This window comes from Jaculus jaculus, chromosome X (assembly GCF_020740685.1).
Source record: "Jaculus jaculus isolate mJacJac1 chromosome X, mJacJac1.mat.Y.cur, whole genome shotgun sequence".
NCBI classification, from domain to species: domain Eukaryota; kingdom Metazoa; phylum Chordata; class Mammalia; order Rodentia; family Dipodidae; genus Jaculus; species Jaculus jaculus.
Genome location: NC_059125.1, coordinates 9,827,751 through 9,840,471, shown reverse-complemented (window position 1 = coordinate 9,840,471; position 12,721 = coordinate 9,827,751). Strand labels below are relative to the sequence as shown.

At 39.5% G+C, this 12,721-nt stretch overlaps 1 protein-coding gene across 1 annotated transcript in view; it reads right to left on the bottom strand.

Moving 5' to 3' along the window:
• Positions 1-1,477: 1,477 nt before the first annotated feature.
• Positions 1,478-12,721, bottom strand: part of Asb11 (ankyrin repeat and SOCS box containing 11) — a 37,084-nt gene continuing 25,840 nt past the window's right edge. Inside the window, exons 4-7 of the mRNA XM_004671462.2 lie at positions 10,033-10,183; positions 6,313-6,447; positions 4,364-4,555; positions 1,478-2,057 (exon numbers count right to left, since the gene is read on the bottom strand). Coding sequence (XP_004671519.1) covers positions 1,933-2,057; positions 4,364-4,555; positions 6,313-6,447; positions 10,033-10,183 — 603 coding nt within the window. The 3' untranslated portion in view covers positions 1,478-1,932. The remainder of the gene's footprint in view (positions 2,058-4,363; positions 4,556-6,312; positions 6,448-10,032; positions 10,184-12,721) is intronic.

The window sequence follows — 12,721 nt, the reverse complement described above, 5'->3', positions numbered from 1 at the left end:
ACTCTTCATTCTATTTCAAATGCACCTTTTCTCTCATTCAGTTTTTCACCTACATCATTTACATAAGGCTTATTCATTCATGTGTCACCTTCCCCATAAATTTTTTATTCATCCTCCCTTGATAACATTTGTATGTGTGAAATTGTATCTTTATTGATTTTTCAGTAACACACTTACATGCTGCTATAGAAATATCAGTGAGACAACGTTGTCATTTACTATTGGAAGCAGATTGAATTGTATTCCCTTTTATGGATTTTGGAATATCCTACCGCTTCCCCCAAGATTGTTGAAAATTATGACATGTAAGATTTGTGAAACTTCTTTGGGACTTTTCTTTTCTTAAAAGCCTGTAGAGTGCCCAGGTTCTAATATTACAAACAGAGAGGGAGGAAGGGGGATGGACAGATGGAAAGAAGGGAAGGGAGATTCAAGGAGAAAAATGTTGGGACTTCTAAATCCCCCTCTTGCATCCCTGGGCAAGAGCTCTACATTTATTCCTTCTCTTCAGTTCTGGGTTGCCCCATTTCTGGGAACTCAGCTTGTACTCCCTCTTGGGCATGAACTCTGTCTTCCTCCTCTTCAGTTCTATTATAATCTAATAAACCTCTAAACTTTATTAAGAAAGAATAAGAAAAAGTGTCTGAATATACCATCAGACTTATCTTAAACTCAAATCTATAGTATAAAAATGTTGACCTAGCATTGAGCCCACCTTGGCGGCTGACATTAAACATGTAATTATTTCAAGAAACTCATTAATAATGACTTTGAAAGTAAACCAATGTTGAGTTACAACATGTATTGGACATTGCTTGTGAGTTCAGCTTTTCAGGGGGCATCCAATGTTGCTCAATCCTGAAACTGTTTGCTTCAAGGCAGAACATTTAATATCAGAAATGATGGACAAAAAAGTACAATCTTTGGGTGAGCTAATCTCTCCCAAAGTGTCTTATTTACAAGGACTTCAGTCACCGAAAGTTCCAACTGTGATGTTCCCAAAGCATTTCATTTTTTCATACATTAAAAAAGTAAGAGAGGGGGGCGTAAGGATGGGTTAACAGTTAAGGCATTTACCTGCAAAGCCAAAGGACCCAGGTTTGACTCCCCAGGACCCATATTAGCCAGATGCACAAGAGGGTGCATGCATCTGGAGTTAGTTTGCTGTGGCTGGAGACCCTAGCATTCTGTCTCTCTCTCTCTCTGTCTCTCTCTCTTTCTCTCTCTCTCTTTCCCTCTTCTCTGTCAAATAAAATAAAATAAAGAGAGGGCTGGAGAGATGGCTTAGTGGTTAAGGTACTTGCCTGCAAAGCCTAAGAACACATGTTCAATTCACAAGAACCCACATAAACCAGACACACAAGGTAGCACATGCATCTGGAGTTCAATTGCAATGGCTGGGGGTCCTGGTATGCCAATTATCTATCACACACTCTCTCTTGCTCTCTCACACACACAAAAAAAAAACCCCACCAAGTCAAAGACCTCGAAATTATAGCAGATATTTATTCAAGGAAGAACAAAGAAACCCAATCAGGAACATATCTTGGAGACATTAGAATCTTATCTACATGGATTTGTTGATGTGTATGACATATTCAGATAGTTGAACTTTAGATACTAAAGGATCTAGAATCATCGGAAAATAACCTAGAATTTTCACTCTACTTCATAGTTTGTGGGTTTTTTTAAGCCAACTAACAAGAACTTGAAACTAAAAGCTTTTTGGTAGCCTCTGGGCAAATAAGAGTATTAATTAATCAAAAGTTTCTTTACCCAAAGTGTTTGAGTTTATGGGAGATTTACTCTAACTAGCTAAGCTCATTTGAGGATAATGAGTCAAGCCATTGGGTATATATACTAAAGACCCCTGGGTACAACTGGCAACAACCAACATATATTTCTAACTATCTTTCCCCTAGATAACTGGGACTACTGATACAGGAGGAATTTTTTCAGTGGCTCTGGCAAATGTAGCTGCTGGATGACTTGATGACTTGCTTGGCCCAAGCACTTCCAAACACACAGGCGGCAGAGCTGAGAAAGAGCAAGTGGTCCTGTGAGAAAATAAAAACCATGTGAACCTCATGGTGAGAAGTACAGGAGATCTGAGAGCTGGAAGCATAGCTGAATCTACATAGGAATTATCCAACAATGTAAATGCAAAATGCTAAATGCAAGCAAAGTCCTAATTTGCCCTTTAGGATGGAGTGTTCTTTAAGTTGATCTTCAACAGTGATTGCATTATCAGTATTGAACAATAAGGCATCCATAGGCATGTTGGGGGGAAAGTGTGGATCTATAATCTCATTCACTATTACCGATTCTAACAAAAAGTAATATACTGGTTGAGGTGAAAATTCTGAGGACACAGGGTCCTAAGACAGAGCTTGAGGGCAGAGGAAGCAGTACAGAGGGGATGTTAGTAGGAAGCTTGACCTGTATGGTTGCAAAGGCAGTGCTATAAGATGGACCAAGGGCCAAATATCTCAAAGTCCTCATGGCCTCCTGGTACTAGAAATACCTATAGTGGGACTGGCTGGACCCTTCTTCATACTTGGAGGGCTCTTCTGTTCCTGCAAGAACTCCAGCTCAATAGATATGGACAGAAAAGTATCAAATCATTTAGAATCCATTATTTCCTAAACCTCAGTCTCATGGATTCTCAAAGAGTCAACGTGTTCATGGTTCTGCAAAGCTTTGAATCCCTAATAAAAATAAGCTGATAAGTGTCTAAAATATGGTTGAACAGGATGAATGAGTTTTTGCTAAAATACCACTTACAAAAAGGACATATAGGGCTGGAGAGATGGCTTAGCGGTTAAGCACTTGCCTGTGAAGCCTAAGGACCCCAGTTCGAGACTCAATTCCCCAGGACCCATGTTAGCCAGATAAACAAGGGGGTGCACACGTCTGGAGTTCGTTTGCAGTGGCCAGAGGCCCTGGCGCACCCATCTCTCTCTCTCTCTCTTTCTCTATCTGCCTCTTTCTTTCTCTGTCACTTTCAAATAAATAAATAAAAATAAAAAATTTAAAACATATTATAAAAAGAGGACATATATGTTATCCCATTAGTTCCTAATCTATCACTGAAGACATCCTCAAGTAGATCTAATTGCTTAATGGCCCATACAAACTTTATTTTTAAGCAAATTTTACTGTAACAGCGTCTTGTATCCTATGAAAAATAGCAGACTGCAAGTATGAGCATACTCAGATAACACTTAAGACTGACATTGGCAAGGAGCATTCCATGTGATAGAAAGCTATCAGTATATAGCTTTGATAGATGGATTCTAACAATAGATAGAATGCAGACAAATTGTCCAACAATCCTAGAGGAGTTCAAACATCTATGTGAACTTGTACAGCTTGACACCCATCCTTCTAGAGTTGGTGCCTGTGTGTAAGAAGATAAAAGATAGAGAAACTCAGAAGGAATGTAAATCCCAGGCATGATAACATTTTTGAGGAAGAAAACAGAAAATGTGCAAACTTTTATAAACTCTGTTCTCAGCTAGCTGGGGCAGAGGTATTTTCCAAATTGGCATCGGGTGAGGAAGGTCATAATTCTTCTAGGGAGAATTCAAATAAAAGGGTAATGAGGGCTGGAGAGATGGCTTAGCAGTTAAAGTGCTTACATGCAAAGCCAAAGGACCAAGGTTCAATTCCTTAGGACCCACATAACCCAGATGCACAGGGCAGCACATATGTCTGAAGTTGTTTTGCAGTGGCTGGAGGCCCTAGCATGCCCATTCTCTCTTCTCTGTCTCTGTCTCTATCTCTCTCTCTCTCTCAAATAAATAAATAAATAAAAATAAATATTTTGATAAAAGAGTAATAAACTAGAGACTAGACCATGAGGAATAATCTAGACCAGTGGCCCTTAGATCACCACCAGCAGCAGCAGCAGCAGTAGTATTTGCTGAGATTCTGCTTGATAAGCAAAGTCTAAGATCAGTGATACTAATCTATGCTTCAAATTTATCTCCATACTGGCACATGTAAAACTGAATCATTACAATTGTCTTTAAGGTTCTTCCCAGCACACCAATGATCAGTGAAGACTGAGAAAATGTGCTTACTATGCAGACATCCAAATGGGTCTCTTTTGACATATAAAGCATGTCTTCTTGCAAAAAATACAAAGCCACGGTTTGGTTGTATATAAAATGCAACCAAAAACACACGGCATATGAAAAGTCCCAGGCAGCAACAGTAATGACAGGACTTGCCACCTCCCACAATACCATTCTCAATTTAAGGGAAAAAACGAATCTAGAAGTATTCTAGAGAGATTGAGACAGGAAGTGGCAATGGTGGTGCGCTTGGGGCAGAGAAGCAGACAAACAGTGCTCTTTACCTTTGTGGAACAGGAGGGCATCTTCCACACTGCTTCCAGGAGCTGCCAGATCAAGCGGGGTTTTGCCCAGTGCATTTCTGAGCTTCAGGTTAGCTCCATAGTCTGCAAGGAGGTGGACAATTTCCACACTGGTTTTCCTCGCTGCGGCATGTAGTGGGGTGTCCAGCCTCCGGCCATGATCAACACTAGCTCCTTAATAAAGGAGAAGGCCACAAATCAAGACTAAGTACAAATATAAGACACACTAGGTTCAACGGAACTACTGTATATAAAAGCATCTCAAGGGCTGGAGAGATGGCTCAGCAGTTGAGGCACTTGCTTAAAAAGCCTAACAGTCTGATAACAATTCCCCAGTACCCAAGTACAGCCAGATGCACAAAGTGGCGCAAGCATCTGGAATTCATTTGCAGTGGTAGGATACCCTGGTACACCCACTCTCTCTCTCTCTATTTCTCATTTTCCCTCTCTCCCTTTCTCTCCTTGCAAATAAATAAATAAATACAAATGTAATGGCATATTTGAAAAATCTTTGAGAATATGTGATTTCAGCTTAGAACCTCAATGATACCTCTGAAGACTATTCCAAGCCATTTTGGTAATAAAGGTGAGGTAAGTCACTTTAAATACTTTACTTGCTTTCCCCCCATAAAATATATTCAAAGGGGAAAGTGGGGGGGGGAGGTATTACCATGGGATATTTTTTATAATTATGGAAAATGTTAATAAAAATTGTGAAAATAAAAAAATATGTGATATACAAAATAAAATACGTGAGGCTCCTATTCCTTAGTTATTTTGGACTTCTTCAACAGATAAACCTACATTCATTTACTATTTATATTAGTTGGGGCTCCACCAAGAGATTTCCAAAATCACTATAGAAAATAGTAAGAAGAATAAAAAAAAAGTCTTGGAGACAAAATTTCTCAACTAAAAGTTCTTATAACCTCCATATTTATGTCAATGGCTAAACATTAAAAAATCATGAGCCAAATGATAGTTTCAAGGTGAATGTTAGTATCTGTATATACTATTTGAAATTTAAAAGTGACTGACTTAGCAGGGGAGTTGTAAAACATTTCACAGCAAATATCTATTGTTTTAACTGTCCAGCATGTTCTTGGCAGTGTTACTTCTAGGGAACCATCACATTGTGATTCTCAGTTCATGGGTCTCTAGTAAAGCCACAAAAACTGCAAAATAAACTCATATCTAGCTCTACAACCACAAGTAGCTCAGATTCCATTGCTCACCATGACTGTTTCAGAGATGGGCATGTGACTCAGAGAGGCATTGCTGTGTATGGATAAGGAAGGTTACATGTTTGGGTATGGCTGGCAGCCATCTTGAATCTGCCAGGAAGAACTATGTCAGGTAAATGGAGCCAACATCAAGGGCAGCACAACTGAGAAATATAGACAATTTCTCTAGAGAAGTTCTGTACTCAAATAACAAATGCAATCAGCATTTTGCTAGGCTAGCATGCCATCTTTGGGAAAGTTGGGGAGAAGCCTCAGTGGTTAAAGCAAGCACTTGCTGCACAATTCTAATGACCTAAGTTCAGATCTCCAGAACCCACATAAAGTTGGACACACATTGTCAACATCTAGAGGCCGGTGTGCCTCTAGCCAGCTGGGAAGTAGAGACAGAATAATAGGAAGCTTTTTGGCCAGCTAGTCTGGTGTATGCAGTAGTGAACAACAGGAGATACTCTCTCTCAAACAAGGTGGAAGGTGAGGACCAATACTCAAGGTTATGCTCTGACCTACACACACATACACACACACACACACACACACACACACACACACACACACACACACTGTGACATGTGTACACACACACACAACCATATAATACAATAATAAACAAATAATAATGCCATCTTCAGAGCCATAAACGCTAACAGATTTAGTGGGTTCTAACTTAAATATATTTCTGCTAATTACCTAGCTCTAGAAGTTTCTTCACACAGTCTACCTTCTGGTAGGTGCAGGCCACATACAGTGGAGTTCCCAGCTGAGGCAGCTCTTGGTTGATATTAACATTATTAGCCAGCAGAATTTCCATGCATTCTTTATGACCTGGGGAAAATAAAACAAGCCTACTCATGTAAGGAACACATTAAACATTCAAAGAATTATAGGATTGCCTATCTGGAATGGACTTTAAAAAATATTTTTTTTTTGTATGTGTGAGAGAAAGAGAAAGAGAGAGGAAGAGAATGGCTGTATTAGGGCCTCTTGCCAATGCAAATATACTTCCAGATACATGCACCACATTTTCTACATATCTGGTTTTATGTGGGTACTGAAGAAATTGAACCTGGGCCAGCAGGTTTTGCAAGCAAGTATCTTCAATTTCTGAGCCATGTCTCCAGCCCCTGGATGGAGTTTAGAAATAGCCTATATCTCTTTCCATAAGATAAGATTTTTTTTTTTCCTTTGGAAATACATAGGTAGAACTCCACAAAACAAAACCACTAAAACCAGAAGTATAGTCATGCTTCTTCCACTCAAACTCTTTACAATGTCTGAGGTGACTCCAAATAAACTCAGGTTCCAAGGAGCATAGTTGAAACCACCTTCCAAAATGAAGCCATCATTTTACAAATTCAGGCTATAAGCCCCAGAGGGGTAAATGCCTCACCCTATTATTATTCTAAAAAGCCAGTGTTCAAACTCAACACCAGTCCTGTTTCCTCTCTGTTGCCAAGATCCCTTTCTCTTCTTCACTCAAACAAGTAAAAAAAGGTCTGCAATCTTATTATGATTAGACTGGAAGGCACCTGTGAGAATTAATAAAATCTTTCAACTATAAAATATGCTTACATAAACTAAGAATTCAGTAGCCATAGAACTATATAAGCAAGTATTCTCCTTGAAGAATTTAGCCAATAGAGATAAACATGATTAATTTGCAGTGTATCCATGATTTTTTCATGAGGGAATGCTTCAGAGATTTTGATGGAAGCTTGGAAAGAATGTGAAAATTTAGGATCTGGGGAGATTGTTCAGTGGTCAAAGCATTGCAAAGCCTGATTTCCCAGGGGCCATGTAAAGCTGGATGCATAATGACATGTGCATCTGTGATCCCAGCAAGGCTACAACAATGGGAACTAACACCAGGAGAATCCAAACTTCATACTCCAGCCAGTCTGAAGTTGGTTTGCAGGATGGAAATATGTTTACAGTGGCAAGAGTCCCATATCACAGAAGGTAGAGCACAGAAACGTTGAAGTTGTTCTCCGACCACCACATGTGTAATGTGGTACACATGCCCATACACACACAGACACAAGTACATACAATTTTTTTTAAATTTTTTATTTATTTATTTCAGAGCAACAGACACAGAGAGAAAGACAGATAGAGGGAGAGAGAGGGAATGGGCGCGCCAGGGCTTCCAGCCTCTGCAAAGGAACTCCAGACGCGTGCGCCCCCTTGTGCATCTGGCTAACGTGGGACCTGGGGAACCGAGCCTCAAACTGGAGTCCTTAGGCTTCACAGGCAAGCGCTTAACCGCTAAGCCATCTCTCCAGCCCGTACATACAATTTTTAAAGAGTGAAGATTTAAATGTTTCCTCAAAAACTTTTATCATTTATAATTAATTTAATCAACCTTTTCTTTAGAGATAACATAAAAGTCATTTTCATCCTATATAAACCTGCATGATCTCTCACAAATGCTGAATTAAGCAGGAATATTCATTACAATACACAGGATTTTGTGGGTGCAAATTATTTGATCATCTAAGTATTACACATGGGCTATGATATCGCCATGTCAAAATATGTACTCAGATTATGATCCAGCTTGGTCATATAAGTTTTAAGCTATAAGGATCAATAAATAATATCTAATAATCAGGACCCAAAAATATCTGAAAATACACGTAATCTGACAAATATTTTTAAATAATTACTAGTAGAAACAAAAACTGTCCCTAAGTTTGAGGTAAATTTTAAAACAGCAGGTGTAGTGGCACATGCCTATAGTCCCAGCTCCTCAGGAAGCTGAGGGAGAAAAATCACCAAATCTCATGAGTTCAAAACCAGCATGGACAATATGGTGGCTTGAATCAGATGTCCCCAATAAACTCATGTATTTTGAATGCTCGGTCCTCAGCTGGTGACAATTTGGGATGTGGAGCCCTGCTGAAGGAGGTGTACTGCTGGGGTGAACTTAGAAGTATTATAGCTAAATTCCCCTTGCTGATATTGTCCACCTGCTGTGGCAAGGAGGTGACTCCCAGTCTCTGCTCATGTCATGCTTTCATCTGCCATCATGAAGCTTCCCCTCAAGACTGTAAGCCAAAATAGACACTTTCCTCCCATCAGCTGCATTTGGTCAAGTGTTTTGTCCCAGCAAATAGATGGTAACAAGCAAGATACTGAAACTCTGCTTTGAAATAAATGGGTACAAAAAATTTAAATAACTAGCATTAATATAATACTATTGGAAATAGTGAATCTATTAATTATTCTGTTTCATGAATGTTGGTACTTAATATGCTATTTATGATGCATAAAATTATGAAGTCATATATTTTGAGTTAGATAGATAGATAGATAGATAGATAGACAGATAGATATAAAATGTTCATATATGCCAGATATTCCATATACTTAGGTGCTTCAAAAGAGTAAAATCAGATCTACCATGATGGTCTAGCTATACTCATATATAGATTTATTCTTTTAAGTAGGCCCCTTGGGAAAAATTATCAAGTGACATATATAGTAACCTGGGACAAATCTTTTGCTTTTGCCATTTGAAGTGAAGATCAATAAAAATCTAGATTACTCTAACATTTCCACTGTATTTCTGATATTGCTAAAAAAGAATTAATCCACCAGTTAATGTCACCAAAATACTGCACACTGGGTATGAACTTTGAAAACTGACCTTCTCTTTTTAATGGCATCTTCTTAATGGTTTCTAGTATATTAATATAATTATGAAATTTGTTGAAATTACTTTTTTCACCACAAAACTGGCAACGCAGGAATATAGAGTCAACTTCAGGACTTTCACTGCCCTGGTATTCAAGTGGCAATGTTGTTTCAATAGCTATGACCTTGAAGTCACCCATTCATCTACAGTGTATTATTAGACAGTTTCTGTTCTTAATCCATTAGTACTATTATTTATTAGACACTATTGGTACTATTACTATTAGGCATTATTACTATCCTTAGTTTTTAGACACTTTTAATGATTTATTGTGTCAATGGTTGATGTTTTATGAGCTTGTAAGATGAGCTATTCTTTTCTACTAAGGACAGCATTTGCTAAGATACTATCCTCAGAAATGAATGTTACTGAGACATGAAGAAATTCCTTGATATTAAGAAGAGCTGAGGCCAGGTGTGGTGGTGCACACCTTTAATCCCAGCACTCAGGAGACAGAGGTATGAGGACCACGGTGAGTTTGAGGCAACCCTGAGAATACAAAGTGAATTCCAGGTCAGCCAGGACTAGAGTGAGACCCTACCTTGAAAAGCCAAGAAGAACTGTTTCATGCCACTGTGCTAGAGGCAAGTTGAATTCACTGCTATGGGCCTTCAAAGTCAAACATATTTTAGTAGTAGAAAGATGTGGGGTAAGACTATGCAGATTGGCATGAACTTACCAATGTTTTGTGCACATTGGGGTGACTCACTTACCTCTCTTCACTGCCTCGTGGATGGGTGAAGCCTGTTGCACCACAGGCTGGGTCTTAGCTCCAAACTCCAACAGCACATTGACACATGCAGCACTTCCACTGCAGCAAGCATTGAAGAGGGGTGTGGCGCCATGAACTGTCATTCCGTTAACCTAAGGAAGGGTAAAGAGAAACTTAGAGGGATGACAATTTCACTTTCACTCTTTCCACGTGTATATTCTCCTGTATGAGCCTGGAGAAATCCCCACACTGACAAATGACTGAGGGAACTCCACATCTTTATAGGATTATAAACCCCATAAGATTATTGGTATAGCAAATGAGTTAATAGATATTAAACAGCATATTATATATTACCTAGTACTTGGTAAGTGTTGGGTTTGATTTTCAATTCAGGAAAACTGAGAGGAGGATGAGGAAGAGCAGCTCAATTAAAGTGAAGGTTTATTTGAGATGAATGCCTGTGGATAGGGTCTATAGCAGAAGGTTCAGAGGCCCCTTTCCACTCACAGATTGAGGTAATTATAGGGCCATGTGATGGTTTCAATGTAGAATGTCCCCAACAGCCACATGCATTTATGATTAAGCCTCATACTTGATCCCCAGGTGGAGGAGTTGTGTCTCTGGGGATAGCCTTGGGATTTTATAGTCCATATATAGTTCAGCTCACTTTCTCTACCTACTCACTATTGCTGTGGAGATGTGATACTCAGCTCTCTGCACCTGCTGGGCTTTTCCCAGTATGATGAACCCTCCCCTCAAAACTGTAAGCCAGAATAAACCCATTCTTTTCAAATGCTGCTTCTAGTTGGGTGTCTTGCACCAATAACAACAAGGTAGCTGCTACAGAACATTAGGAGTAAGAAGGGGTAGAAAGTTTTAAATTCAGTTTTGAAGGAGAAAAAAACCATTCAGTTCTGGGGATTTTCCATTGCTGGGAGGGGAAAAACATGATGGATACTTCCTACTATATGGTGTAACTGGGACTAACAGTAAGCAACAAATATTTCCATTTTTATCAAGACAGAGCTCCACTACTTCCAGTTTTAACCAAACATTGCATGAAGCCAAAAGTACTAGTGAAAGCAGGCAGCTTAAGGTCCCAAATTCTATGCTTGCAAAAAAAAAAAAAAAAGTCTCCTTGGGAGTTGGAGAAATGGCTTTGTGGTTAAGGCACTTGCCTGGGAAGCCTAATGACCCAGGTTTAATTCTCCATGTCCCTCGTAAGCCAGATGCACAAGGTGGTGCAAGTATCTGGTGTTTGCAGTGGCTGAAGGTCCTGGTGCACCCATTCTTTCTCTCTCTCTCTCTCTCTCGTCTCTAATAAATAAATAAATAAATATTTTTTAAATCCCCTTGGAAATTTTTCCTCAGTTCTCCCAGCTTGCTTGCCCCAAATTTCCTCTCTGTTGTTCTATAATCAGTACAAATTGCATAACCTGTATTTATACACACCACTATGAGAATTGTGGATCTTGTGTGTGTGCATGTACGTGTGAGGTATTACATATGATGCACGCACATGCGTGTACAGACATACACATGGGTGTAGAAGTCAGTGGAGAACTTTGGGTACCCTTCTGTCTTGCTCTTCCACAATCTTACTTGAGATAGGGTCTCCCCCTCAACCTGGAGTAGCCATTTTAGTTCAGTGAGTTCTAATGATTCCCCATTCTCCACCCCTTGTGAACTGGAATTACAAATGTACATGGCTATGCCTAGCTTTTGAATAGTCTCAAGGCCCTCCCAGGTCCTCATGCTTAAATGGTAATAGCTCTTTGCCTTAGCTAAGCCATTTCCCAGTCCCAGTTATGAATCATTAGGAGATAAAGTAAAAGGCTCATAGAAAACAGCCACCAACATGGTGCCACCCATCATCATTGTACCTTGTAGGGATGTGAGAGGCATAAGAAAATCAGAGGAGCCAGAACTATCATTGACTACTGTGTCAGCCAGATTTTTCTGTTGCTGTGACAAATACTGGAAGGAAACAATGTTAAAATAAGAAGGCTTTGTTTCAGATCACAGTTTCCAAGTTTTTAGTCCATTATGGTAGCTCACACCATGACAGCCAGAAAATGCAAAGAAATGGGCTAGCTAGCTTGCTCCATTTCCCCCTTTTACTCCATCTGAGCTCTAAGCCTATATAATGAAGTCAGTATGGGTTTCTTCCATCTTTAGTTAATCCACTCTGGAACTAGCCTCACAGTCACACCCAAAAGTGTGCATTACTTATATCCAAGCTACTTCTCAAGCCAATCAAGTTGAAAAGACTAGCCATCACAAGTGTCAACAACAGGCCAGAAAGATCCAAAGGATCCAGATATTCTGATGAGGTGGCTCTGATATCCTTGTAATAATCAGGATTCTCAATTACTTTGCTTTGGAAACTGTTTTGTCTCCAGGTTTCCTTGCATTGTAAAAATGAAATAACAGTATGGAAAATACCATCAAATTTTTTGTAAATTCATATGCTAGGAATTGCTGACCTACCTGTAACCAGATGGAAAGAATAATTAAGATCAGAGCAGGCCAGGCGTGGTGGCACATGCTTTTAATCCCAGCACTTAGGAGGCAGAGGTAGGAGGATCACCATGAGTTAGAAGGCCACCCTGAGACTACAGAGTGAATTCCAGGCCAGTCTGAGCTACAGGGAGACCCTACCTCAAAAAAAAAAAAAAAAGAAAAGA